This window comes from Leuresthes tenuis, unplaced genomic scaffold, assembly GCF_036924035.1.
Source record: "Leuresthes tenuis unplaced genomic scaffold, fLeuTen1.0.hap1 SCAF_14, whole genome shotgun sequence".
Classification (NCBI taxonomy): Eukaryota; Metazoa; Chordata; class Actinopteri; order Atheriniformes; family Atherinopsidae; genus Leuresthes; species Leuresthes tenuis.
This window is the reverse complement of record NW_027325368.1, coordinates 10,936,702-10,964,671: the sequence shown is the minus strand read 5'-3', so window position 1 is coordinate 10,964,671 and position 27,970 is coordinate 10,936,702. Positions and strand designations below refer to the sequence as shown.

The 27,970-nt window shown below is 37.2% G+C and overlaps 2 protein-coding genes across 5 annotated transcripts in view; one reads left to right on the top strand and one right to left on the bottom strand.

The window, feature by feature from the left end:
* Positions 1-27,970, top strand: part of LOC140268337 (E3 ubiquitin/ISG15 ligase TRIM25-like) — a 142,925-nt gene that overhangs the window by 53,277 nt on the left and 61,678 nt on the right. The window lies entirely within an intron of this gene.
* On the bottom strand, positions 164-27,970 carry LOC140269138 (pituitary adenylate cyclase-activating polypeptide type I receptor-like). 4 transcript variants are annotated; one of them, XM_072364159.1, is made up of 15 exons: positions 27,580-27,970; positions 23,839-23,992; positions 18,489-18,582; positions 15,069-15,179; positions 14,861-14,961; positions 14,680-14,777; positions 12,909-13,041; positions 11,435-11,588; positions 10,854-10,914; positions 10,143-10,212; positions 9,673-9,764; positions 8,783-8,866; positions 7,120-7,249; positions 5,856-5,897; positions 164-5,467 (listed from the first exon to the last, which is right to left on the bottom strand). In XM_072364159.1, exons 2-15 carry the CDS (start codon positions 23,926-23,928, stop codon positions 5,243-5,245), a joined length of 1,485 nt encoding a protein of 494 aa, XP_072220260.1. In that variant the 5' UTR covers positions 23,929-23,992; positions 27,580-27,970; the 3' UTR covers positions 164-5,242. The 4 variants fall into 4 exon arrangements, with proteins under 4 accessions (XP_072220260.1, XP_072220261.1, XP_072220262.1 ...); XM_072364160.1 differs by having other exon boundaries at positions 164-5,454; positions 27,580-27,969; XM_072364161.1 differs by lacking the exon at positions 8,783-8,866 and having other exon boundaries at positions 27,580-27,968.

The window sequence follows — 27,970 nt, the reverse complement described above, 5'->3', positions numbered from 1 at the left end:
TGTTTTAAACAAGGATTTTTAGTTCTCCCAATTTTGGAATCACTTTAATGATTAAGAAGTTCATTGTCTAAGTAGGCTACAATAAAATGCCTTTTATCTACAGGTAAAGCCTAATTTTTATGGTGAAACCGTTTGAAATTAATCTCAGTTTGTGCAAAGTACAGCAACTTACTACATATTTATTTTGCAGTCAATTTACACAACTGGAGACATAGATGTTGGACACCAGAATGCTTACACATGACACATTGTCACATTTAGAACACAAGTTGGATGACAGTTTGTACATATTTTTTCAACATTTAAGTTACTTATATCCTTTTGAATGCTTGTCATTACATACACATGCATACATAATACACTCTCTCGGATTTTCAAATATCCACACATTCTGAAAACTGGTACATAAACAAATGTACAAAAACACTGTCACAAACATTATAGGTCAAGAGATCCACTTGTATGCCAAAAATATACACTATATATGATAAAGAAAAGACATCATTTGTACACAAGGGCAAATTGATAGCAGGCAACATTTAGGAGCAGCCGAGTAACAATAATTTTACATTCAAAAATTCATTGGCAATCAATAGAACTCTCACACACACACGGACTTTACCAAAACTGGCTCAACAGCCACAACTGCTAAAGCAACTGTTTCTTAACATGGAGATACAGTATGCATCACAGAAAACACATTTCAAACAAAAGCTTCAACAGTTTTGGAGTACTGTCATTTATTTTTTGCTGAGAATCAGATGACAATGATACTACAAATGGGCGAAATGGAGAAACTAGCATTTTTCTCTTCTTGCTACGAGAAACAGATAGCGACTAGAAACCACTAACTAATAAGATACTAGCCAGAACTAAGTACTACTAGAGAGACCGCAAATTGATATGTTACTTTTAAATAAAACTTGTGGTTAATGATGGATTGAAATGGGGTTATAATTATCCTTTTTAGAAGGGGAGTCTCTCTTCTCAAACAGCAGATACAGATTCTGGACAATGTGGTTAACACCACCCCATTTGAAGGCACCATTAAGTCAAAATATACTTCATTTTAAAAATGTAGTTGCACGTTTATTTTAGCAACCTTGCTTATCCTGTGTGTATTTGGAGTGACGGTTGCGCATGTTCACAGAACTGAACTCTACTGGTGTGCAAGATGCAATATGGAAGTGACCAGTAGGGGAAGTTGGGGAGGATAACGCTTAGCACACACATCAGCATACTCAATTTATACAGAAATTGAGGATTTGCAGGATGTAAACAATAATAGGACAATAAAGAAGGTCAGTAATTGGCTGATCACAGCAATTAAAAAGCAACAGCTACAGTTAATAGATTATATCTAAGAACCTTAAATCAAGGATATCAGATATTGCAACATATTGGCCCCAACACTGCTTCTACCGGTCATCTCTCAATTGCATCTTGTGTATGCATTAACTTTAGGCCCTATGCAAAACAAACTTTATCATCTGTATTTTTTCACCTCCCATCCACATGGACACAAACTTTTCTATGTATCCTTGTGTACATGTCACACAGACATGCTTTTACACGGGGTTGTATTTACCAATTTAATGATAACATTTCATATGTACACGCCTCTCTTATGATATTTATGATTTTCTATATGGAAATGTTGTGTAAGCTCACAAACTGTATGAACAACTCCCAGTGTTATGACTAATTCACCTTGCAAACAGTTACATAAAAGCCCAGCTAAGGGAGACATGAATGGTATTAAATGTTAGCATATTGACAAATTACATAGTGTTAGTTTAATTAAAAAAAACAACGACTTATTGTTGTTTAAAAGGAAACTGAATTAAGTTTCAGAGGTTTTTCCTTTTGGACAAAGTTGGTTTAATTGTACCTACCCTTAACTAACCTGTTGCAACGTGTTACTGTTTATTTAGCCAACAAACATAAGAGACATATTAGTCATCGTATTTAACTCTCAGCAATAAAGTAAATACAAAGTAAATACACTGTAAAAGTAATACTTTAAGTGCATAACGATCAGCGACCCAAATGTAAAGTAAAAACACTAACATCATATCTGCAAACCACGGATACATTTCTCAGCAAAGGCTCTGGCAACATCGACGAGTGTGTCAAAGTTCACATCAGGAGACTGGAGGAGCAGTGATGGTAGAAATGGGAACCTTTAACTGGCAGAACAACATTAGAATCCAATCTGAGATAATTGGCTTTTTTTTTTCTTTCTTTTCAAGTTTTGTTCTCTCTCACTCTTCCTTTGGTTCTGGCAACACAGTTAGCTAAGTTGATGCACTAAAACTACTCATGTTAATGTTAGAAAGCCCCCCTCGATTTTACTGAAGTGCTACAAAGTGCAATCAGTTCCCTAAATTCTCTTCCATCAAAACGTTAATATTTCAAAACTAGAAAACAATTCTAGGGACAGATGGCACATTAACAAAATCACCATTTTTTTTTTTTTTGTGTCAGTATTCACATTATGTATAAAATATAGTATGAGGGCTCATTGACAATGATAAGACCATGGCCTATAAGTGTTTCAATGCGTCTGGCTACATCTATTCATTTGCAAATTGAAAATACAAAGCTTTGAAATGTAATAAGTTAATAAATAAATGTTCCTTCTTTCTCAAACTATTGACATTTGCTGCCACCTTGTGGTAGATAAATACACAGCACAAATATGGTCATGTAAGGAGTTTTTAACTCTTCTTTTTTCACAGACAGTAACAGCTTTGAGACATGGTCGTTTCCATCTGAGGCATCTAAGACTCAGAGTGACGGCTGGTGATAGAAACGCGTAAGCAGCAGCAGAGTGGTTTTTATCACACCGTCATGCACACTTAAGAGTTTTATCTGTTGCATTTGTCAAAATCTTCGTATTTATATACAATCATCCTCTCTGGCTCTGTTTCCCTGACAGTAACTTGTCTATCGCTCACTCAGCTATTTCATCGAAAAGCAGATAAAGTTTTACATTAGTTATTTTGACAAGCTGTTTAAGAGGTTGTGGCTGCGTTTTTTTTCTCCAGCTTTAACAATAATTCACATCTTCCTTTACAGTCAAAGAAGATTGTGCCACATATCTCCCACTTTGATCTCTTAGGAATCTACATTTATGACACTTTGACCAAGTGAAAATCAGACATTAGGCAAATAGCTATTTTACACAGACAATTAGCTTGTATACTGTACATGTTGTCATTTCACACGATACACAATTCATGGAAAATGAATACACATCCTCATTTGTTTGACAGTCAGTTACAATCCACATGGATGACAATACAAAAAATATCTGGATTGAATGCAATGCAAAACTCCTCCTGTGTACACACCTTTTCACATTTCACATTTCAAACATTATTCCCACCTGAACGGTTAATATTTATTAGCTTGTCTGTATAAAAAAAGGCAAAAAAAACCAACACAATAAAAGAGAAACACTCTGCGATTGTCAAGAGCTGCTAAATTAAAGCCTTTTTGTGTTGACTGTTACAACATTTACTGTTTCTGTTTTGGAGCTGTTTGTGGGTTTGGTGCTGAATTATCACAGCCGTATAACCACAGAGCTAAATTGAGTTTATAGATTATATAACCCTACATCTCTACTCAAATATTTCACCTTTCAAAAAGTAAAAAAGAAATCATCAGAACTCTTCACATTATCTGCGAGTTATTTAAATGAGAAATAGCTGATTCTTAGCAATAAAGTTTTGCCGCACACCATTCAAAAGAATAATTTTGCCATCTACAATAAATCACCCCACACCATACATTCTTTGCAGGAAATGACTCTCACTGCACTTTCAAAATCATCAGCTCACTGTAAATGAAAGTCATAGCTATTTGTAACTAACTAGGCACTTTGGAATATGAATGTACGAGGTGATAAATCAACTAAATTAGAAGTGCTATTTAATATGGCACAATAGGCTCAAGTTTAATATGTTCGCAGTTTGAGTGTCACCACTTACAATAAAACACTACACGACTGATCTCATGGCACTATGAAGAGCTTTGGACAAAAGCACCCAGGAAATGGCACACATTGTTAATGTTCACAGTTGGCAAAAATTTGTCTGATAAGTTTATGAAGGTAAAAACCAGCTGAAGGAAACTTCTGTAAATCAGCTTAGAGAGTTTTGTGTTCTTGTGAAATGATCATGTATTTTACTAGAAAAACACAAGCACATCTACATTGCATGTAAATATCAAGACCCCTCTGACTGTGATTAAGACCCGGTTGGCAAATACGGCTCTGCAGTTGTTTTTTGCTGCAGCTTTTAGGGGATACGCTTTATCTTCTATTTCTTACAAAAACGTAGTCCAGAATTGAGAGGGCGGAATCCACTGGGTTCCCAGAACACATGATGAGGTCTACAGACTTGGGCTCCAGTTCCTTTTGTATGAAAAGGTCATTAGAATACTTTGTTGTACTAAAGAGAGAATTTCTGATCTAGACACCAAAAATAATTATTTACACAATCAATGAGCTGTTTTCTTTTTTACACACACACACACACACATATATATATATATATATATATATATATCAGTATGTATGTGTGTATATATATGACATATTTGACATACTCTGTACTTACTGGCTGATTGTAGAAAAATGTTTAAATTGAAGATGAAACGTTTAAACAATGAGCATTTGTACAAGCAAGGCGTACGTTTGGCTGATAATCAACTTTGGACTGTAATGAGATCCAGTTAGGCAACCTGTATGGCACTTTGAAGCACATTTACTTTACACCAACAGCCAAATGTGACCCTTGTGTTTAATATTGAGCAATCAGTTTAATTTATTTATTTATTTTTTTTTTACATTTAACAGTGTTTCTTTTGGCACTGATGCAACTTTATCATTATTCATAAGTATAACAATAAAAGGAATACATCTCCTGGAATATTTTTGCAAAGGGAATTGAAGGTGCCTGATTGGAATTTGTCTAAAATGATACAGTGTATCAGTAATCATAGATGTTACCTACAGCATTTACTGCAGCACTAAAATAATCATATCATTTCAATTATATTATGTAACCAAACAAAATTGTAACATACGAAAGCCATCTGAGCACCTCCAGTAAATGCTATTTCTTTCTTTCTAAAGCAGAAAAGTACAAAATATAAGAGGTGCGAGGGGCCACTTTGGTCTGCTATGGTTGGTCTAACGTAATTAGAATGGCACCTCGAATTTCACTCAGGTCAGTCAGACGCTCAGGTCGGGAGGCTGATGTTGGCGTTCTCCGCCAGTGGGCTGGACATGCGTATTTGAGAGCTGCTCTTGCTGAGGATCGACAGCTGAGTCCCGCCGTTCACGCCACTGCTGGCCAACGAAGGGTGCCTCTGCTGCTTCAGGTCCACAGCAAAGTACCGGTTCACCGTCCAGCTGCGCCATTTCCTCTTGATCTCCGACTGCACCTTCAGGGAGAAACTTCACAAGGTCATTTTTTAATGTACTTTAAGCTGTACCAGTTCCTACCAGTACAGTATAAGCTATCAATAAATTGTAAGGGCCAAATATTTAGGTCCATTTAGGACATGAACAGAAAAAAGCGATTTGAAAAATGTATTTGTTATTACAACTAATTACTGATACGATTTTTATACACTACTTATGAAGTAGTAATATCAAATAAATACTGTAAACTCAACAAGACACGTAATACAGAGGAAAAGTCATATTAGTTTGGATGTCAATCTCAACAAATGTTTAGGAATAAGAAGTCTATCATGAAATACGCTTACAGCAGTGAGTCTTATGTGTCAACAAATGGAGAAAAATGGGACAAAGAGACGGGCCAAAAGGTACAAAGGCTTACCTCTCCGTTGAGGAAACAATAGAGGACAGCCACCACAAAGCCCTGAGGAGAAGGATGGAGACAACAAATCAACTCAGGATGGAAACTGGGCTTTCTTCTATGAAAATCAGCAACTTTAGTTCTCTGGAACTGTATTATCAGAAAACACTGTGTCCAGTGTAAAGTACAATCCATCCGCAGCTCTTCGTCTAAAAATGTATTCATCATTGTTTGTCGGGTTTGTCAATTTAAGAGATGGTGAATTTGTGTTTAAAATTGTCAATAAAATATATGCATGATTTTTAAGGATTTAATTGTGTTTTTTGTGGATGAATTCCTCATGAATAAAATTCTTTGCTTTGCTGACGATATAAGAAAATAAGGATAACAACAGTAAAAAGAAAAGAGGGGACTGCCTGTGAAATTCAACAAATAAAAAGTGCAATACTCCATGTTAAGTGAAAGTTCTCGACTTACTGTTTCATATCGTCAGCTATATTGTATAAAAGGAATGTACGAAAAATAAGTTGTCCATGCAGATGAAGTTTCATCTTAAATCATCAAAAGATGAGTTTACCTTGTTTCCTTATGATCTGTGTTGGGTAAATTGCCCAGTAGAAGTTAGTTTCAGATAAACACGACAGCAATCAGCACTGGCTGTTTGAAAATTTTTTGAGTCAATGTTTGGTTAGATTTGTGAGCAGGTATACTGTTAAGAATCATTCATTCAAACCCAACAGACCATGATGGAGAAGTCCTGTAACTGTTTGGATTGTGATTTATTAATTTAGCTTTACTGTGATCAGTTTGCCAACAAACCATTTACTATCTATAATGCTTATGTCAAGCTTGCACAACACAGGTGGCTTTGTATTCTTTTATCTACTTTTACTCGCAACTCGCTTTATGGCACACTATACTCACTTTTTTCCATTTAATGTGAGAGTCAGAATTTTGACTGCTTTTCTTTCTATTTTCTTTCCTTATGAAAAGAAGAAAAAAAGCCAATATTTAAGCTATATCCTTTGAGTTTTTTGTCTACAAAATAAAACAGCTGAATTAACACCTTCCAGGAGTGATCATTTAATTTTTTTTTGTCTGAAGTTGCACTCCCTCTTCGTTCTGGACACCTGTTAAGAGGGAAGACAGAAGCTGACATTTGAACGTTACCAGCACTGTCCTCAAGATCAGTGTACCCAGATTTATCAACCTATAATGTCCTTTTACTTTTCAACTGGTGTTTCGCTTTTTGAATCCGAATGTTGGGGGTGGTTTGAGAGCATACCTGGAAAGATCCGAGGCCCAGTTCAAAGACCAGCCTCTCCCTCTTGCTGACATCCTCAGGAGAGAAGGCGAACACGGTGTAGTGAATACCAAACAGGGGAATGAGCAGGAGGGTGGAGCGCGCCAGACGCCTGAACACACACACACACACACACACAAACAGTACAAACATGTTAATCTGATCAGGGTGCAGGTGATACACAAGTCAATGTCATTTCAGTGTTAATTTACAGCTGAAGGTCAGCCTCAAGTGATGCAAGAGTTACACTGCTGATGCAATGATGCATTGTGACACACCACAAATTAGATTATTTTTGCTTCAGTTTTGTTTGAGAAAGACCCTCACACAATTATCCGCCAGTCTTTAGGGTTCAGTTTACAGGATGATGGTGATGATGTTCTGGATTTTTCTTATTGTCAACAAAGCCCATGAAAATACAATAGACTAATAAGAAAGTGGCCCTACTTGATGCCAATGAACATCAATGTCTTGTTTCATATAAATATCAGTGAACTATATTGTGATATTGAGCAGTAAACTGCTATGTAAATGCACATGGACACTGAAATTAATTTTATATCAATCATACACACATTATCATGCTGCAGTAAATGCTTAAAATAGTCCCCAACAAACTGATTGTTGCCTTATTTGTTGACAATAAGAAATGCATTGAAAAACACCACAATATCTTCACAAAATGTAGAATAAAACTGGCAAGAAACTGTTGCCATGTTTTCATGGGGCCACATTCAGGTCTTTATCTCCATGGTATGTATCATGCACCCCACAATACATATGGTGGATGGAAATACATAAAAACACACAACAGACTCTTTAAAATGGAAGATATGAATGTACAAAACAGCGGTTCTTCACAGTGCGGTTCAGTGGCCCCCAGAGTCTTTGTGGAATCAGTATTCACTTTCTTGCTACAAGTTAGAAGAAAGGACCCCCGCCCCGCTCTCTGGATAACTACTCATTTATTAGTCTGCAGATTGCAAAAGGGAGATGCTACTTGGAGTGGTTAATCATACAGACATCAAAATGAGATGTTAGTCTGTGAGCTTCGACTAGGATTCCAGAGATGATTTAACTTTCTTTTCATCCAGATAAAATGTAGTTACAACATAAATATAAGGTGAAAGCATACATTTGTACGATAAATTATATATTATCTTAGGTTTTAGGTTCCAATACAGATTATATTGATTAGTGGAAATATTTTTTTCTAGCGTTGTGTTGCACTAGTAGGTGGGTTATGGTCCCCAAAAATATCTAAATTAAACACATTTGATATCATAAATGTCGAAATGCAAAGAGTGTGTGCTGGTATCACTCTTATCATCTAACTATAAGCAAGAAAGTTAATGAGTGTGTTTCACTGTAATCAAGAAATATCAGCACTAGAAATACAAATGTAGATTAAACCAAATGTAAAAACCTCAAATATATTCAGATTGTGAGTAATGGTAAATGAATAGCTTTCGCCATAAGTAAATTATGTTGTTTAATAATGCAACTGGGTGCCCACATCATTAAAAAAAAAAAAACAAGAACAAAAATAAAAAAAAACTTTAGGAACTCCTGGTGTAAAACACAAGCAGACACACAGACACATGCAGTCCACACAAGACAACCACACACGCACGCAGACACTTACAGTGTGATGGTGGATAATTCTGACATCCTGCACGAATGCTGAACAGCCTGTGTGGGCTCACTGAAGCATTTCTGAGCACAGCTGCTACACAGCACAAAGACAACACACAATACAACAAAGACAATGTCTTTAGGGACACAGACACTCAGTCTCACGCGCGCATACGTCTTTACACTCCGTCACACACGTACACACCTAAGCAGCAAACAAGAACTGCATGATCTTCAGGGCCTCAAAAGACATTATCCTATGGGAGCAGACCATGAGTGATGTTTGGCTAAACCACAACTCCACAATAAGGCTCATAATTTCTGCTGAATAGGTACTTCGCATAAATCTAAAGTTAACTAAGAGAAAGACACAACAACTAAAATATGATAAGTGCATGGTTTCTGCCTGAAAATAGATCTTTTATTGGTTATAGTACTGGTAAAATGTATGTATGCATTTAAATGAATAATGACCACTAACCCTCTGAAGAAGGTACTGTACATTTGGCACATTAATAAGTATTTATAGAAGTGGAGTCAAATTCAAATATAGGGTGTTGTACATGGTGGGAACATGTAACACAGAGCAACAGTGTGACTCACTGACGATAGTTTTTGGAAAAAGAAACAAAGTATTGTTTCTATCAGACATTAAACACACAGGTGATATTTGTAGGATCAGATCGTGACTAGTTTTGGAATTTTCATGGGACTTTTTGACAAGCCTGTGAGCCTTTTCTGGTAAGAAATGCAAGTCACAGTCCTTAAAGCTGCTGGGCTACAATATTTGGAAAACTAATGGATCCAATTTATTGTTGTCTGCATGGATTCTTCACAGTGTTGACATTTCTGAGCACACATATTTCAGTGGTCTCACTTAACTCAGTGACTGCAACTTACAGATAAATACTTGATTCGTTCCCTCCGATATCAGGGGACTGCAGCTTCTGCACCAAGATGATGATTATTCCAATGAAGAGGATGAAATTGATCTGACAATAGACACAGAAATACCACATAGTAAATGTACACAAAATGTAATAAATCGCATTCAGATAAGTTAAGCAATGGTTGCTCAACAGAGCTGCTTGGCTCGTTTTGCTTGGTTTCGTCTCCTTTTGGGAAGAAGTCAGCAGTGTGTGATACAGAGTATGTTCATCTGAAGAGGAAGCCTTCAGCGATGATGAGCTCTGTCCTCTTTTTGTGCTCCCATAGTACATTTTAGTCGTTTAGCTTTCTTTGTTTTAGGCAATGTTCTGTACTCACCAGTTACTTCACACATTTCCAGATAGATGATAGATAATTTGAACTTCTGAGTAAAAAACAAAAAGAAAGAAAAAAACCAAGGAGATCAATTTACTCAAACACACCATTATTGAGGCCACAACTGGTCCTTTGACCACCCACCAGAGGGCAGTGTTCTCATTTGTATCCCAGCATCTGGAGGAGAAGGAGAACAGTGTGTTTTAGTAGTCATTCAACATGACTTGCCTCATACTCTCTAGTAAGTAATAACGTTAAGTATGATGAGCAAGCGGCCATTTTCAAAGTAAATCAAGAAAAGGTCACAAGGAAGAGGAGAGTTTAAAAGACATGCGCCTGACAACTGTGAATAAAAGAAGATAAACAAATCATTTCACACCTCAGTGTGCTATTTGTTTTCTCTATTCATATCACCTGTTGAAAATGAAAATGGAGGCAAATGTGGAGACACCTGCAATCAGCACCCTCTACAGAAATTACTTTGCATAATGCCAAAACCCGTATATCTGTTAAGTGCAAGCGTAAATAATAAAGAAGAATCTTCATTGAAAAATAAAAGATTGAATATTCAGTATTCTTATCTGATACGTGAATATGAACTGATCATTGCTGTGTTTTATTATTAGTGTGTAATAAAACAATGTTTGTTTGTATTTCACATAAACTGATTCTAAATAGCAACTATGACAGTAACAAAAAGTTCAAGGTGAATGAAATGGAGTGTAATGTATCAGTAATTGTAATCTATAGTAAACTACACATATTTCAGCACATGTACTTCTTTGAAATCTCAAGTTTGATGAAAAGCAATTACATACCCCGTGTCATGAAAATGGAGCCTGAGAACTGCCCACACAGTCACACAAATGGTGGGAGTTCCTGTTATCAAAGTAAAAAGAGTTATTTTAATAGTTCTCCTTCATCAAATCAATACAAACAGAATAGATTGGTCTTAATTAAAGAACTTTCTCATTAACCACAGCAAACTTCAAGATATTCCCACATACAATCAGATTACAGTTTAATACTGAGGTGGTTGTACTATCATTATGTATTTATTTGACTGTTTGTCATATTAAAAATATTACACCTACTTCAAATGTGTTTTTTGAACTTAGACAACAAATGAAAAAAGGATCACAACAAGACAAAACACAATTCTGTTTTTCATTTTCATCATATCTTAACAAAAATCCAGTTTACAGGATATCTGCTCAATTCTCTTTGAAATGACTTAATCCACAATGTACTTAACAAAAGGTGCAAGACACTTTTGAAAACAAGTGTTGCATGGGTTTCAAGGTTCACAATGAATGAATGAATGAATGAATAGTAGATAATAGTAAGTAAGTAGCAGCTTTGTATCACTAAGGATAATAAGTCAGAAATAGCTACTTACCCCACCCCACAATGGTGTACCAGTAGAAGTAAAGTCTTTCGGGGAAGAAAGTCTCCACCAGCAGAGTGAAGAGATACAGACCCTCAATGAACAGCCAGAAATAGTTGGACATGACACAGTAATGGAAGAAAATCATTACTGCTTTACATGTGACCTGCATGAGGAAACACAGCGGGTGAGGGATTAGTGCAGCAAAATGCAAATAGATCTCTGTTTTACCAGCGATTTCATATCTGTGTGACTGATGTTCAGACAACCCATTCAGGAAGAATTGTGCCATTCTTTTATCAACAAATAAAAATGTTGTTCCTTAAAATATCAAACTCGAATATGAGATGTTTCGTACATAATGTTTTGGGGTTGTTTTCTCCACATAAAAGAATGCTTCAGCTCTGAATTGGAGAAATCATGTTCAGTGAGCTGTCTTTGTTTTAAAGCAAAATACCTAAAAAATAACCAATTATGATACATTCCAGTAAATCACAGTATAAACAGATGTTGAGGTCCAGGGGCTGAAACACAGTCATCATACTGAAATGGCCCCAACAATGAACATGTGATGATGAGCTAATGTTTGAACCACAAGCAGAAATGACCGACCTGGATGTCAGGTGAAATGAAATCTAATGACATCATGTTAATGACTAGTGTTCATTCTTAAAGTCAGGTCAATCAATTACAGCAGATATCTGATTTTCAGTTCTGCTATGATGATGACCTGCAATCACTATGGCAACAGATAGAAAAGAAGAAGATAAGAAAAAAAAGGAAATAAAAACAAGGGCAACAAGTAACCATTGATATGTTAATGGCTCTCGAGTAGAAGGTTTCAACTGGCCTTACTAAGCCATTAGCGTACCTAATTAGGTTTATTTATCATGCCTGCTTAACAAGGGTGGAAAATGTGTTGTTAAATGACGACGGCTTAGAGCTTGCTCTACATCTATAATGAAGGCGTCATCTAACAGTGTGTTTGCTTTTGGTAATATTTGCCATGGAATTAGAGTTTCTTCAAAGATAAATATTAAACAGGAAAGACTGGAGAAGACCATTTTCCAGCTCTTTGTCCTCAAGTTGTCCTTATATCTCAAACAGAGCAGTCCTGATCATATTCTACTGGTATGTTTTCCTCTCTAAAAAAAAGAGCGTCCTCACGTCAGGGAAATCTAATATGACTCCATGGAACTGATAAACTAATGATCTACAGCCAGTAATCTCCACACTTCATTTACTGACTCCTGCAAGAAACTATTTTGTCAGAGTAAGGATAGTTTAGAATAATAAAAAACTAATTGTGTAATTATCTGCTTCAGATTGATATTATTGAAATAACTGGCCTTGTGAAACTTCCATCAATAAACCAAACAAGCAGTCATAGCTGTGTTCCTTTTCTGGGATGAGGGCCTTACAGTGAGCGTATTATGGTCTCAAAAAGCCCACGCACTATTTATGATAATGAGTTGTGATTACTCACTGTGTGTACAAAGCAGTGGTCGCTGTCTTCCTGAGCATAAAGCACACCATCCTTGATGAAGACTGAGATAGCTCTCAGGATGAAGGACACAAACAGATTCATGTGAATGAAGTTCCTGGTGCAGTGGAGCTTCCTGGTGAGACAATAAAGCAACATACAGTACATCAAGATGTATTTTTATCACAAGCTCATGGAATAAGGGCAATGTTTACTCTCTTCTGCCTGTCCACATAAACAACCTTCTCAGTTTGAGACAGAAATGTTGTCTGTATCACTGGTCCAGAGTTTTACTTGAAGATATACATTTACCCTGTTTGACATTCCAGAGTAATTCACAGCCTTATAGTGAGTCTGTAATACTGTTATCTTGGCTATTCATAACAATACCTCAACAAATGTGCCAGATTTTGAAAAGTACAAAATGGTGGCAGTTATTGTTTTGATAACCAGTACAGTCTTGTACTGATACATGAACTTCCAGGATAGAAAAGGATAAGAATGAAGTAGGATTACAATGTTTAAAGTCCCCGTGAAATGGCTATGATAGGGAGGTTCTTCCTTCTTTCCCAAAAAATCCACTCTGCTTTGACTGGTCAGTTTCAGTGGCCTGATCACCCATTGCCTACCACTCTGCATCGTCTCTGCTTAAATTTTTTGTTTGAAAAAAAAACATTTAAATGGAAAATTTGCATTATTTCCCAAATGCAAGGTGAACATTATTACATATTTTCCAGGAAAAAAAAACAATAAAACATATAAACTTGGAAATAGCACCAAGAATATCTGGACAATTCAATGTTTCTCATTGTTGGGCCCATTGGACTGGTGCGTTGACTACATATATAGAGGATGTACAAACTTTTAAACATCAAGTTTAAATTCACGATGACTTTAATGAGACCGCTAATAACATTAGGCAGTCAGCATGCTGCTTAAGAGCTGCCTGGTAGATGGTTGACCAGTTAGTGACCATTAGAGCCACTATCAAGGGTAAAACAACAAATATCCAGGAATACGTCAGGAAGACGGCCCCCAGTGATGAACTACTATGTGTGTGTCTTAGACAGCTGAAAACACATGGAAAGATTTGTGCGTGGTATGTGCCATAGACAGATGGAGGAAGTGGCTGATATTGAAAAGTCCTAACAGTGGCTAGAAAAGGCAGGTCTGAAAGACATTACAGAGGCACTAATCATGGCAGCTTAAGAACAGGTCCTGAGCACGAGAGCAATAGAGGCCAGGGTCTACCATACCAGACAGGACCCCAGGGGCAGTTTGTGAAAAGAGGCTGATGGGACAGTCCAGCACAAAGTAGCGGGGTGTAAAATGCAGGTAGGTCTGGCATATGTGGAACGCCTTATTGATCCAGATTGATAAACAATTGATGGCTAAGCAACCAGATCAAACAAGAAGACAGGACATGAAGCAATTCCATGTGACAGCAACACAAAGAAGAAGGAACATGAAAAGCTTGAAAAATACCAAGGTCTGAAGGAGGAAGTTGAAAGATGTGGAAATTGAAAGCAGCACTGGGGATCGTGGGAACAACATCAGAGAGTTGAACACAGTATCTTATAAGATTTTTCGTAGAACCCTCAAGCTCCCAGGCTTCTGGTAGAGGACCCGAGCACCATGAGAGTGGTGTGGAGTTTTTTACATGTTTATGATGGCTTTTTTACCTCTTCTATTTGAGTTTGAATATTCAAATGATTAAATAATTAGGACAGGCATAAATAAAGCATGTATCATATCTTGTTCTGGTAAAACGCACCTGAATCTGCAGAGAATGACCATGGCGGTGGTCAGAGACACCAGCGATGTGCTATATCCAACGGTGTACAAGGCTTTGACTGATGCGTAGTACATGTCCTATTGATGAGACAAAGAATAAGTGTGTGTGTTTTTAATGTATGTGATGTATTTCTGTCTAGATAAAGTAAAAAGGCACATACCGGTTTGGTAGTGTTGTCATAGAGGAAGCAGATTTCCATGTAGTGCGGAAAAGGTTCAGACCAGCCGTACTCCGTACAGTTTCGACTGACCTTCCCAATTTCTGAAAGTGCATAAGACACCTCAACAACGCTGAACAGCATCAAAATGATTGATAAATTTAAATTATATCATTTCAGTTGGGATGCTTCCTCCAGGGGTTCCACTTACCATCATCGGGGCCCATGACTTCATGAACAAACTCCGGACAGTTGACTACCACAACCTCGCCAACATTTGCCGCCTGCCAACAGGTCAGGTTGTCCCACATCCACGGACACGCTGAGGGGCAGCGGATAAAAAAAAAGACAAAACACATGGTCAAATCTGGTCAGTATATTAAATTACTGCTCTCACTGAGGCTGCTCTCCAATTATACTGCTTTTCTCAACCCATAAAAATCAGATAATTTAAATATTTCTATTTCAAACAGTATTTTTGATCCAAAGAGAAATGGTTTAGTTCTCATTTGTGAATTAAGTTGATGGCTTTTCAGTCATAAAATAGATTAGTTTTGATCCAAAACTTGAAGACCAGCAAGAATAAGATGCAGGTTGGAGCCAAATAGGAATCATCAAACCAGATATGGATTTTCTGATTAACATACAAAACCATTGAAATACTGTACAGGATTTATTTAATACAAATATTTCTGGAAGTTTTGCAAGCTATCCCACATTTAAACAGTTTCACATCTAATGATGATTGATTGAATGCTGATGTACTTGCTGTAAGAAAAGAGAAAAGAAACACACAAACACATGCACACAAGACTGTGAAAGATTGAAAGTGACTTTTTCACTCTTCTTAGTTATGAAATCATTTCTCTGGAAGTCATTTCCCCATATTAAAGGAAACATACTGACCACTGGGAAAAGTTCAGCTGACAGGCTTACTGCCGCCCTGTTTTACTTGCCTTGGTTGCTGCTCTGCTTTTTCTATACATATGAGGGAGATGTAGTTTATATATAGGCAGCACAGGATCAACACACAGAGGCCACCTGATGCCAGAGGTTCAGGCAGTTTCTCATTAACCTTCTGGTTTCTTTGTTTTACAGGCCACCAAAGACTTTTGTAGATTCTTTCCACATATGGTTGTAGATGGTTTGAGCTTCTTGTTTTAAGTAAGTCACATTTATTCCCATGGAAACAACTTGAATCTATGGGATTCCCATTTTCTTTCCTTATGAACTTCTATAATCACTGACAGTGTTTTTTTCTACACAGACTGAGTGTTTAACTGAAGAAAAAGTCACAATTTTTAAGTGTCTAATTTACTCTTAATTCTTACTTCTGATTTTCTATGTTGTTATCTTAGACGACTTCCATGTATTCTCACTTCTGTCCACTCTCATTTTTTTAAGTTCAGCCTCTTCCCACCCGTCCCTATTCCTGTCTCCATCTCTACAGTTTTACTGCATTGTTTGTGCTTGGGTGGTTTTATAGTGCCGCAAAGATGGGTACAAGTATGGTCTGTGTGTGTTTTGAGTGTGTTTTGCACTGTGAATGTATCTTGTGAATGTGCTGGTGCTTGTGGATATGTTCCTGTACATATGTGTGTGTTTGCAGACCTTTCGCTACTCTGCTCGGCTCTCTAATCTGTTTTGGTTCTGTCTGCTGAGCCGGACACGAAGCCAATTACCTTTTAAAGGGCAAATCAGAGCCAAATGAGCCGCGCTGAGCCACAGAGGTAACCAGCTTAATAAAACACTCTGTCTGCATCACTGGCCATCTTACACAAGATCCCACATTATGCCGAATCTTCACTGGGCTGCAAAGATTCAGCATACACATGACATGCTTACGGCACATGCAAGAAAAAGAGTAAAGACAGATTGATTTAGAAGGTGGAGGTAATTTCTTGCTTTAATCTGATCACAGGACCCAATTAGATTGCTTTTGTACTCTGAGTCATTGACTACAACTGAAACAGAATACTGATCACAGGTAAGTTATTTGATATGATATTTTTATTTAAAGGTCACACACTGGTCTAAAGAGCAAAGGATGCCATTAGGCTCCTGGTAAGATTCAGGTCAACATTATCCCATTCATAAGTATTAAGTTCACAATGATGTCAAACAAAGACATGTGGGATAATCCAGTATGGGAGAAGTCAGATCTATGTTTCTAAAACATGTGTTACCAGTCAATCTAATATCAGATCAATCAAACTTTTTTTTCATGTTCAAATTCATGGTCAAGCGTCAAATTCAAACTACAAATGTCAAAGATTAGATTAGAAAGGAAAATTCTTTCTTGTATGCTGAGAATAATGGTTGCAGTAGAGAGATGAGAGATTTTTCTGGATATTTTATAACATGGATGTGGATTTTAGGATTAATGAATTCAGCAGGTTGAAGATTACAGGACAGGACAACAAATCTTTATGAAATAATTTCAGTCTCATCTGAATCTCTGCCAGAATTTCTTAATTAAAGATATAAAACAAATGAGTCTTTATCTCGTCTGTGACTTTTTTAATTCTTTACGCAGAATTTCTTTTTTCTTTTTTTTTTTAGTTTTCTCGAGCCTGCAAGTCTGTTTTCTGCAAACTGGGCACTTTTATTTCCGCACCAATGATTAGCTGTCAGCAAAAAAGAGCAGAATTGCTTCTTTTAAAGGGACAGGAGAAGACAGGGATCAGTTAAAAGGTCAATTCTGGCAAACATGTGACAATGAACAGTGAAAAAATACAAAAATATCTATAGAGCTCAGAGAAACAGAAGAATGATTGACTTTAACCATATGCAAGTGTGAATTGAACACAAATCATGCACAATTTTTTTTTTCTTTTTAATAATAGCGATGCTGTACCAACACAGGGAGCATAAGTTAGAAAACGTGAAAAAGGAATAAAAACCTCAGATAAAAATACATGCAGCTTGCTGTGCACATTGTAGGAAGATTTTTTGGGCTGAACTTTTGAATCTCCATATGAAAAACAACTTTAACTTACAGCTCCCTTCCTCTTTAAACTTGTTATCTCACGCTCTAGATTTTTGTTGTTGTTCTTATTTTTTTCATGGCTCTGGTGGCTGTCAGAGAAGCTGTGAGTCATGATGCAGTTTGGGAGTTGCAGTCTGTTGGGCAAATTTCAAGCAGTGGGGGAGCTGCAGCGGACACTAATGAAAACCACAATCCATTGCCAAGAAAATAATTGCTTCCAGGAACCACATAACAAGATTCCTGTGCTTTCAAAGAAGTGACGCTGGAAAAATGGGAAAGCAACTCAGTGTGATATTACAAGCAAACACGTTCTTTTGTTTATTACAAGAAGACAGCATGTGCTATGCAGCAACCTTTTGTATTTGTAATATGAGCATAAAGTTCCTTACATGTCCCTCTCTGACCTTTCCAAACCTGAAAAATGCCAGATCTTTGAGTGTAAAAACAAGCCTGTCTAAACAAGCCTATTAATTCTCAAAAGGTGATGCATGGCTTTCATCAGCAGATCTGTGTCTTCTGAGTTTCCCAAGACATAGACAATGTAATCACAGCAGCTCAACCACAAGAAGCAGTGGCTTCATACCAAAAAATGCACACAAAGGATGCACGGATATAGATGTGCATATCCACATGTTCACTTACCAAATTCAATGCCATCTGGATTGTGTGTTGCCATCATCTCCATGCATTTCTCATGTTCACGTTGTATTATACAGTGCCCAGATTCAGAGGCCACCTGGAGAAAACACACAGAACACACACTGATACACAACATTGAGAATAGTTTTAAAGACCTGTAAATTCTGTTTTCTTAGCCTGCTTGTTACCGAGGAGTAAAACTGGCTAAGTAACTGGTATGAGAAAAAAGCTAAAAAAAGGAATTTTCAAGAACCCATCAGCGTTTAGTCATAAAAGAACAAAGGTGCGAAACCTGAGTCACCGGTTCCCCAGAGATTATTTTTCCCATTTACATTTTTTTCATGTAGCATCCTTGGATAAAATATCAAACCTATTCATGTTTATATATATATATGCTTATTTATGACAGAATACAGCAACTGTAAGAGTTGGTTAAGACTATTCTTTTGTGTCCTAGCACAGGAAAACTGCTACACTGTAGTATGCATGTAGAACTTATCACGAAAGAAGTATTTACTTATTTCAATTGATGAAAAAAGAAGCCACTGAGGTCAAGGTACACACTACTGTGATACAAGAATCCAGTAATCAAATCAATCAAAGTAATAAAATGAATTAAATCTCAGTTAGGACTAGGAAAACAATGTGGCTGACCTTAAAATAACACTTATTGTTAAAGACAGAAATATGTATTTCCTTTCCCAACATGGAGTAAAAATATTATCCCATCTACAAAAAAACCACAAGCATTGTGCAGACATGAACAAAAAAAACTAAAACACTGCATGGTAAACCATCTTGATCCCACAATATGTGCCCAACAGCAATGAGGTTGTAGGGGTTAGGGGCTCTAAATTATTGCCTTTTAACACTTTCTACTTTTTAATATTGCTGTCTTTGTGAGTCAAGACATCTTGTCATAGACTGGTCCTACAGGTTACCTACAAAAATCCACCAAAATCCTCAGCTGTATTTTTTCTTGCAGGGCGAAACAACATATAGTTATGATTGAAGGATATGTGACCTCTAGCTTCTTGTGTTGTGAAAGCAATTGCATGTTAAGGGCAAAAATGGGTTAATGAAGGTACGGTCGATAGTAAAAGTAATATTTTTTAGCCTTAATTATGACTGGTTTCTAATCCTAATCAAAATGTTTTGTATTCTATTACCAACCAAATGAAGACATTGCCTAAATCCAACCAGGACAGTATTATCATACTGTGTTGCGTTTACATGTAATCATGGCAACTAGCTCCATCTGTGAGGGCAATGATTGCATTGTAAAAAGAATGTATTTTAGCACTAACCATGATCTTTTTCAAATCTTAATAAAGTAATGTTGCCTAAACTAAAACAGGAGGTGACAAAAACATGTAAAGTATTCTTGCATTATTAACTAAATTTAACAGATAAACCCATTGTCATATGTTGCTCTTGAACACATGTCACAAATACATGTATGATTGACAAGAACCATGCATTACCACATCATCGAACCTTGCTTCTTCCCTATGAGGATTTTTTTTTATTGTTAAAGTCGACACTTAAGTATGCCACTAACTCACAACTATCTCTGGCTTTACACTATTCTCTTAACATAACTAACCTTGTTTGTTTGTTTCTCAAGACCAGGCTGTGTCTGTAAAGGAAAACTGCTTCCATGTCCGAAGGTTATACTTTCAGAACTGTCTATTATCCTTAGAGCCCAAGTTTGTCCTTTTTGGCCTCACAGTTAAATCTAGAGATATATTTTGAAGCAAAAACAACAGAAAAAGGCCTTCATGGTTTATGACAGTAGAGAAAGAACCTAATGGTGGTGCATCTAAACTGTAGCCTGAGAGAGCTGATCAAATCCTCCAAAAAGATGGATGCCACCTACAGTTTTGTGTAATATCAGATGTGAAGATAGAAAATTGAAACACTAGGAACCCAAACCAAAGAAAACACAAGTAGCTAAGAAGTCCTCTGGGTGTTGTGAGAAGAACCTAGAGGTAGTCACTGTTTATCTTCTTCTTTATTGGTGCCCCTAACTCTCTTAAGACCGATCTCTATCTTATACTCATAGCATCCTGTAACCCCTCCTTTGCTTTTACAGTGAAATCATAGGTGTAATATATCCTAGCCCTCTGAGCCATGGCTGACTCATCACTCTATCTTTGCCCTTCGATATAAATTCACTTCAGGCTTCGCTGTCCAGTTAATATAGGACATCAACTGGCTGTGAAGATGTGTGCAGATTGTGTGCAGCACAACAAAGAAAGAAAGAAAGAAAGTGAATACATGGGTAGAATTTCAAAACACAGTCTGAAGCATGTGAAGCATCATTGCACCTATCTACTGTCTGGCACATTATCATTTTCAGACAACACTCATTAATTCATTGGACAACAGCCATTATTCCTCTTAATTAACGATATACAAAAAACAACAACAACAAAATCACCTCACATTTTCATGTTATCAGAGGTTATATTGTTGAATAAAACCTGTTCTGGCATTGTTTGAAAGACGAAGATAGTCAAACTCATTGCAAGCATCCATGTTGCTAAGCAGCATGTAACCATCCAGCAGTCACTGCATACTTTACATAAGGCAAAGCTTCTCACATGTGAAATAATTGGATGCAGATGAATAATATCTGTTTGGCATGAATGCAGACAGGCCTGTCAGAGGACAGGATGAATGTGTTATTTGTTAATTAATTTATTTACAGCCCTGGATTGCAGGCCATGATAATTATTAATATGGATTTTAATTTAATTTACAATTTCAGTTTTTCTTTCTTTTTTTTTTTCAACTTTGTGTTTTGCAGTTTAATCGTTTGAACCAGCTCTTTGTACAAAACCAAACTAAAATCAACCTGGTTTATAATGACAGAATGTTTAACCAAATTGAAACTCACATCTTATACACACAGCAGTTGTTAATAAACATCTTTTCGCAATAACCCATTTAGTTAAGAATTAGTAGAGAAAATGAAATATGGTCAACATATGTGACCTATCTTTTTTCTTCTCTTTCCTGAAATGTGTCCTTGGCTGCTAAATGCTTCATCCGGTGTTTGATAGCTTCCCCACAGTATTGTCCCGTCCAATTTAGGTTTCCTTTTTATCAACATAATGTCAGTGGATGCCTCTGTAATTTAAACAAAAATGGTGTACTTTGCCTTTCTCGATTGCCACAACAGTGTGTGAATTGATTTCTTTCATCATAAGGATGTGGCTGATATCCTTATTTCTAAATACCTGTTTCAAAGCTTCCTCTGCTGCCCCATAGCACACACTCTGTGCTAAAGTAAATCTAAGATAATGTTAGCTTAGAGATGGAGTCTGCCAACAGAGGTCAGTACTAACTCAACACAAGCACAAAAAATTAAAAATGTATTTATGACATGAAGCCACTGGTTAAGCAACAGTATGACTGGTTTGAGGAGGCTATGTCTAGTTTGAGTAACTGACTACATTTGCTTGTCCAGGTTGAGCTCAGTTTGGATCTCAAAAACCAAACATGAAGTAAATGAAAATATTTTGAGTTTACATTTATATTAACATTACCTTCTGTCGTTAATAAATATCTCAGTCTGCAGACAAATGTGAAATAGTCATATGAATGAAAGTAACGTGTGCTCATGCAGATTAAATTTGGATTTTTTTCATGCCACCCATCATGACATTTAAAGTTTTGCATTTGAGTAGCATGCCCAGTTTGTTGAGCTGAGGGAGCAGTACTTGGCAGCCAGTGATCTAAGAAAAGGATATGCTTACTGTAATCCAGGAGAATTTTGAAAGGAAACAGAACTAAATGCAACAGAATTTTAAAGTAAAGTTACTTCAAAGCACAAATGGTCAGGGTGGGACTCAATCTTGGTTCTCTGTGTTTGGTAACTGGGAGTGCACCATCCCTCTACCCTTTGAACCTCCAAGTGAAAATTTCATACTTCATAACTGTGTCTAAATGTGACTGTATGATGAAATACTGTGACACTGTTACACTTTGTGTCCAGAAGCATTAAAAAGTGAGAAAAAAATATGTCTGTGATCACAAATCAATAGATGAAGTTGATCTGACCATGTTAGGTTTTGAGAGTGCGCATGAGAGGGTCCCCATGAGAGTGGGTTGCACATACATGTAGTAAGGCTAACCACTATGAAAATAAAGAAGAGACCCTTTAGAATTACTCTTTGGCCATTAATTACATCCTCTGTGGTCATGAAAATATTAATGCCAGCTATTTTACTTCTTCTACAATTATAAAATTACTATTTCTAAACCTGTTCTTAAGAACTATGGATTTTACACATAGCTAAGAAAAAGATTTACAATGACCTGATGGAACGGAAGCAGGTTACGTCAGGACTGCTAAGAGTTTTAAGAGCTCCACCCCGGTACAGGTGCCATGACAACACCACAAGATCAATTAAGTATATTTTTAAGTGTGCGTCTTATTTTCTGCTCCCAATCACTCCTCTCATCTCCTCTGAAACAGATGTCTGTCCAGATAAGCCTTAAATTCAGAGGCCACAGAACACAGTTTCCCTACCCAAGGCTATTTTCGAGGGCCAGATAACTCCCACAGCAGAGTGCTGACCAGATAATAAAATTCCCATTTGACGTCGCAGACCACTGGTCCACTGTACAGACCTATCTAACACACAACAACTACATCATAACATATAAATCTGCCAGATCAGCTGCTGAAGGTCAGCCTGTCACTGCATTGTGCAGAGCAGTCAGTTAAAGGGACACGTCGCATATGTTAAGTGGCTGAGACTTAAAGGTTGGAGATGTTAGTAGCTGTGAGATTGCATTCTTAGTCAGTTTTAGTATTTTTAGTGGATATAAAAACATTAGGAAAACATTATCAGGAAAAGAATTAAGGATAAGAAATTTGTTTAGCTGCCTGGTCTTGGACACAAAAGTGATGCTGTGCTGCATCAGTGTGATGAAAATAAGTACTCCCACACATCTTGCACAACCCTTTCATTCTGCTTTTTATTTCATTGAGAGTGGTAATAACTGTGAGTCACAGCAGACAAAAAGGGATCTCTCTGGTCAGCTAGACTATCTGTTATTGTCCTAAGAGGAGGGCAGTTGCCTTAATGCAGAGCTGGACCTCTAACATATGCTGATGTGCCGATATGGGTGATATTCACTGTTTCACACAAAAAAGGTGTGAGAATAAACCTTAGCTAGACCTGAGTAAATGGAGGGTGGTGATGTTGGCGTGTGAACATACTTACAGGTATACTCCTGTTTATATGACTGAAAGCATTCAGGTGCTCATGACCACCCCACATGTTTACACGTCCAAACATATTAATGGCACACAGACACACGCACACAAATGACTCACCAAGGGCAGGAGAAAGATTGCAGTCAGCAGATAGCCTCTCATTGTGTCATGTGAAGCACTCGCATCCAAAAGGTTCCACAGTATCTGCATGTGTGTGTGTTTACAGGGATGCACGGAAATTGCTCCCCATAGTGTCACCACAACATCAAGGTCTCTGAAATACAACACACAGAGGAGAAAAAACAGCATGTCATGTGTTCATGGACATGGTATCAATTTGTTTCTAAAGTTGTTGTTCCAGTAAAGATCCAAACAATTAAATGCAATATGCAGATATGAGTTTTAAACATCAGTGTTAGAATGCATCTGTTTCAGAAAAACAGCTCTGAATAACTGTTTTTGCTTGTTTCTCTCTCTCTTTCTCAGTTAATTCATTCAATGCCAGCAGCTCTGACAGAAACGTATGAGATAGAACAATGTAGACATAGATTATTTCAAGGATTCGTATTTCACATTGAGATGATTTCATGCAAATTTCAACTCACTAGTGGCAATTTGCAAAAGATGCGTGAATTTTACTAAAATACTGCAGCCTGAAAAACTAATTTGTGACTAAATCAAAGCTAACATCTTCCCCAAATTGCACTGCAATGTTACCAAACACATTCATTCATAGATCGAATTCACGTTTTTCGGAAGAACCTCTTTCTTAAAGAATTGATCTATTTGACCCAACAGTTTTTAGAAACAGTAGATTCGGTTAGATGATGATGAGATTCTTTCATAGTCAATACACTGCGAACAATGAAACTAAATGTCAGTCTTCACAGTGCATTCACACATATGGTAGAAGCAATCAAAATATAAAATGAGGGCTATAGCTGAAAAAATATGAATGTCTTTCATACGATAGAAAAACATATAAAATGCATATATTTGCAACAACTTATAAAATAGTAAGAATTATGATGAGGTACCACTACTGATGTTACACTGGTTCTATGTTTAAGTTGTGCATTGTAGAATAAATTCAATTAAAGGTGCAGCTGAGTTATGAACATATGGTCCCCTGTATAAGGATTGCTTTTGGGAACACGTGTGTAGAGTCCCAAACAGTCAGTGTCAGTGTTGATGTTCAGTTTTCCAACTGTTATGTTTATATGATGGACATGAAGCCATATAAAACAGATTTGCATATTTGAATGAGCACAACTTTTCATCTCAGTGTAAAACTAGTGAAAAATAAGACTTTCCTATTGTAACTGTATAAATCGCTTCTGTTGTGATATGCATTACATTTGATCAAATTATATTCTCCATATGTGTTCAATTCTATCTTGTTTTTAATCACTTATTCTGACTTATCAATTTCAAACCCTAACCTTAAGTTTCTTTTTTCTCTCGTCTTAATGTTTTTTTATAAGTTATACTTATCACTTTGAATCTTCTGTGCCATGTAAACAGACAAGCAATTCACAACAGTGTGTATGTTGCATGCTCGGTGGGACACAACAGGATTATTTATTACATTTATTGTTTCATCCTGGTTGTACTTTTTTGTGATCAAATCTAACCTTTAAGTCATGACCTCTCAAATCACAAGTGAAACTAACAAAAACCACAAGAAGAAAAAAACAGTGAGTAGTCAGTATAAAGTTATAAATAGTTATTAGTTCTCTATCTTGTGGTGGCAAAGTGTATATTATGTTATGGTTTTTGCTACATAAACAACATTTTTTATGAGAATATTAGCTATGTTTTCCTCTTCAGATGCCTATGTTATGCATCACAATTGTTGAATAATGGAAAACACTTCTAAGGAGGTGGGAGGGTGCAGATGTGGCGTTACAACACATTAAGTTACACAAAAAATCATTACCATCTCACAGTCTCCGCACTTTTATTGTGACTCAAGGGCATGTGGATAAACATACCTATAACATCACACACGTTGAAAACACAAAGGCTTTGGGTAGAAACAGATCATTTATTTTTCCTACAGAATCCTGCACTCATACAACTCCCCAGATCAAACCACAGAAGCAAAATTTGTTGGTACCTGAAGCTACCTGAATTCAAACGTGAGACTTTATGAAGGACAAGTTAATTACTAAAGGCAGGAAGTCTTGAAGGATCACATAAATTTCCTTCAAGACAATAAAAATTAATGTGCATTGTGTCACACTTTAAACCCCCCCCCCCTATATCTTACTCATCTGCAAACCTTCCCGAAAACACAATGATTCACTGAAAACCCAAAACACATTGGCCGGAACCAGCAGAGACACAGAACAGGCGTACAATCAGGAAAACAACAAGAGCACACACACATATCTTTTCTTGAAGATAATTCATGCACAAACACACAGACAAATTCCGCTCTGTGTCCCTTTCCTCTAGTACTGAATCCAATTACCTCTAAAGCATCTCTCGGATGCTTCATCAAGTAACAGGACAGACCATGCTCAGAGGGAAAACCAAGAGCTTTAGAGCAGGATGTGTCATCTAGGGCTGAAACCAAACAGTCAGGATGGAGATTGAACTCTAAAATGCACACAAGAAAAAAAAGACGAATACTAGCTATATGTATCTGGATCAATTTAACCCGAATGTCACAGCAGCTTTGTTTCTTCAAGGTCCAAGTGAGAATAAGAAACAGCTCAGTGTAGATCAAATCATGCCTGTGGTTCCAAGAAACTCTGGTGCAAGATATAGCAAACGAGTTGAGCATCAAACTATCCTAAGCAAAATGCCAAGGAAGTCTCTGCTTTGCAAAGCACTATATACCCTTGAGTCTCTTGGAAATCTATGAAGCTTAAAGCCACGGGAATAGTCAGTGTCATTTATTGTTTAAAAGTACCCAGTTCCAGCACAACGTAGGTGAAGCTGGCACAAACTGAGATCAATCAAAAGCTGTCCCAGAAAGAAAAAAGAAAGTAATCCTTTAAAAGAAATTGGGAACACAAAGATTAGCTTGTCAAGACTGCGTGCAGGCGCGCGTGCATGTGAGACGCATGTCTGTCTACAGATGCAGACACTCAGAGGAAAAACAGGAGAACTGAGAATGAGCAGTCTCCACAATGATTTAAAATCAATGTAAAGATCATTCTAAAGATATGATCCCTATACACAAGCCTCCTCGGTGTGATCCTGATGCATTAACATTTTATTTTTAAGTTCAAACTGATGCAGAACAACGCCTCCAATTAACCCAGATGCAGTGCTGTATACGTGAAACGCATGTCTGTCAGTGTGCAATAATGCAGCCATTCAGAACAATTAGCCAGGTCTGTGAACACGTTCATTTTCACGTTCTCTCCAAATAATCACAGAGGTCACATAGTAAACAGAACACGGTTCAACACTCTTTTGTTGTAATTTACATTAAGAAGAAATTCCAGGTGGTATGTGTCATACTTGATTGAGATCAAAATAGCCTTCATCACAATCAATGAGACAAATGTTTTTGCCCCCTCCCTCCTTTAATTAGTGGTAAAGAAATACACTTTCCTTAGCTATTTTCAAATTATTATCATGAGGACACTGACAATTTTTCAATTCATCATGCTTGTGGGTGACCTTCGCTTGAAAAACAACAAGCGACGCCTCACTGCTTATTTACTGCACAGCCACTTAAATCAATTAAATATGTGCCTTCAAACATTCAAGAATAAGATGAGCTTTACAAGATCAAACATACAGAACCCACTGAATATTTCCTTAGTTTATCAGCTGCAGCAAAAGCCAAATACGTGACTAAAAGCGCAAAACGCTTTCCGAAAACAAGTCAAAGGAACTTACCGTTACGCTATTTCCTAATGCACGAATATCGAGATATGAGGCCATCGGTATTTATGGGTCCCACATGGATTCACTGCCTTATTTTACTCCTAAGATCAGTCCGTTTTGAAAACGCAGGTGCCGTTACTGCCGCTGCGGCTGCTGCTGCAGGACGCACTCAGCGCGTTGGCTGCTGCAGCAGCACGATGAGGAGGAGGAGGAAGAGTTGGAGGCGGGCGTCAGTTCCTTCGGGGTTCGCACCTCATCAGACACAGAGGCAACAAAGTGAGGTTGTTATGTCTGAAAACGAAGGTATGTCGGGGGAGGAGGAAGCCAAATTCTCGACACCGAGACAAAGAACAGACTAAAACAGGGAGAAGAAAAAAAACTACTCGTCCATCTCCCGTCGTAT

Coding starts and splice junctions, on each gene's coding strand:
- LOC140269138 (XM_072364159.1), bottom strand. CDS start 23,928: ATGCAGATACTGTGGAACCTTTTGGATGCGAGTGCTTCACATGACACA. Junction 18,583..23,838: donor CAATCTTTCTCCTGCCCTTG/GTGAGTCATTTG, acceptor TGTTTTCTCCAG/GTGGCCTCTGAATCTGGGCA. Junction 15,180..18,488: donor TCCAGATGGCATTGAATTTG/GTAAGTGAACAT, acceptor GCTGCCCCTCAG/CGTGTCCGTGGATGTGGGAC.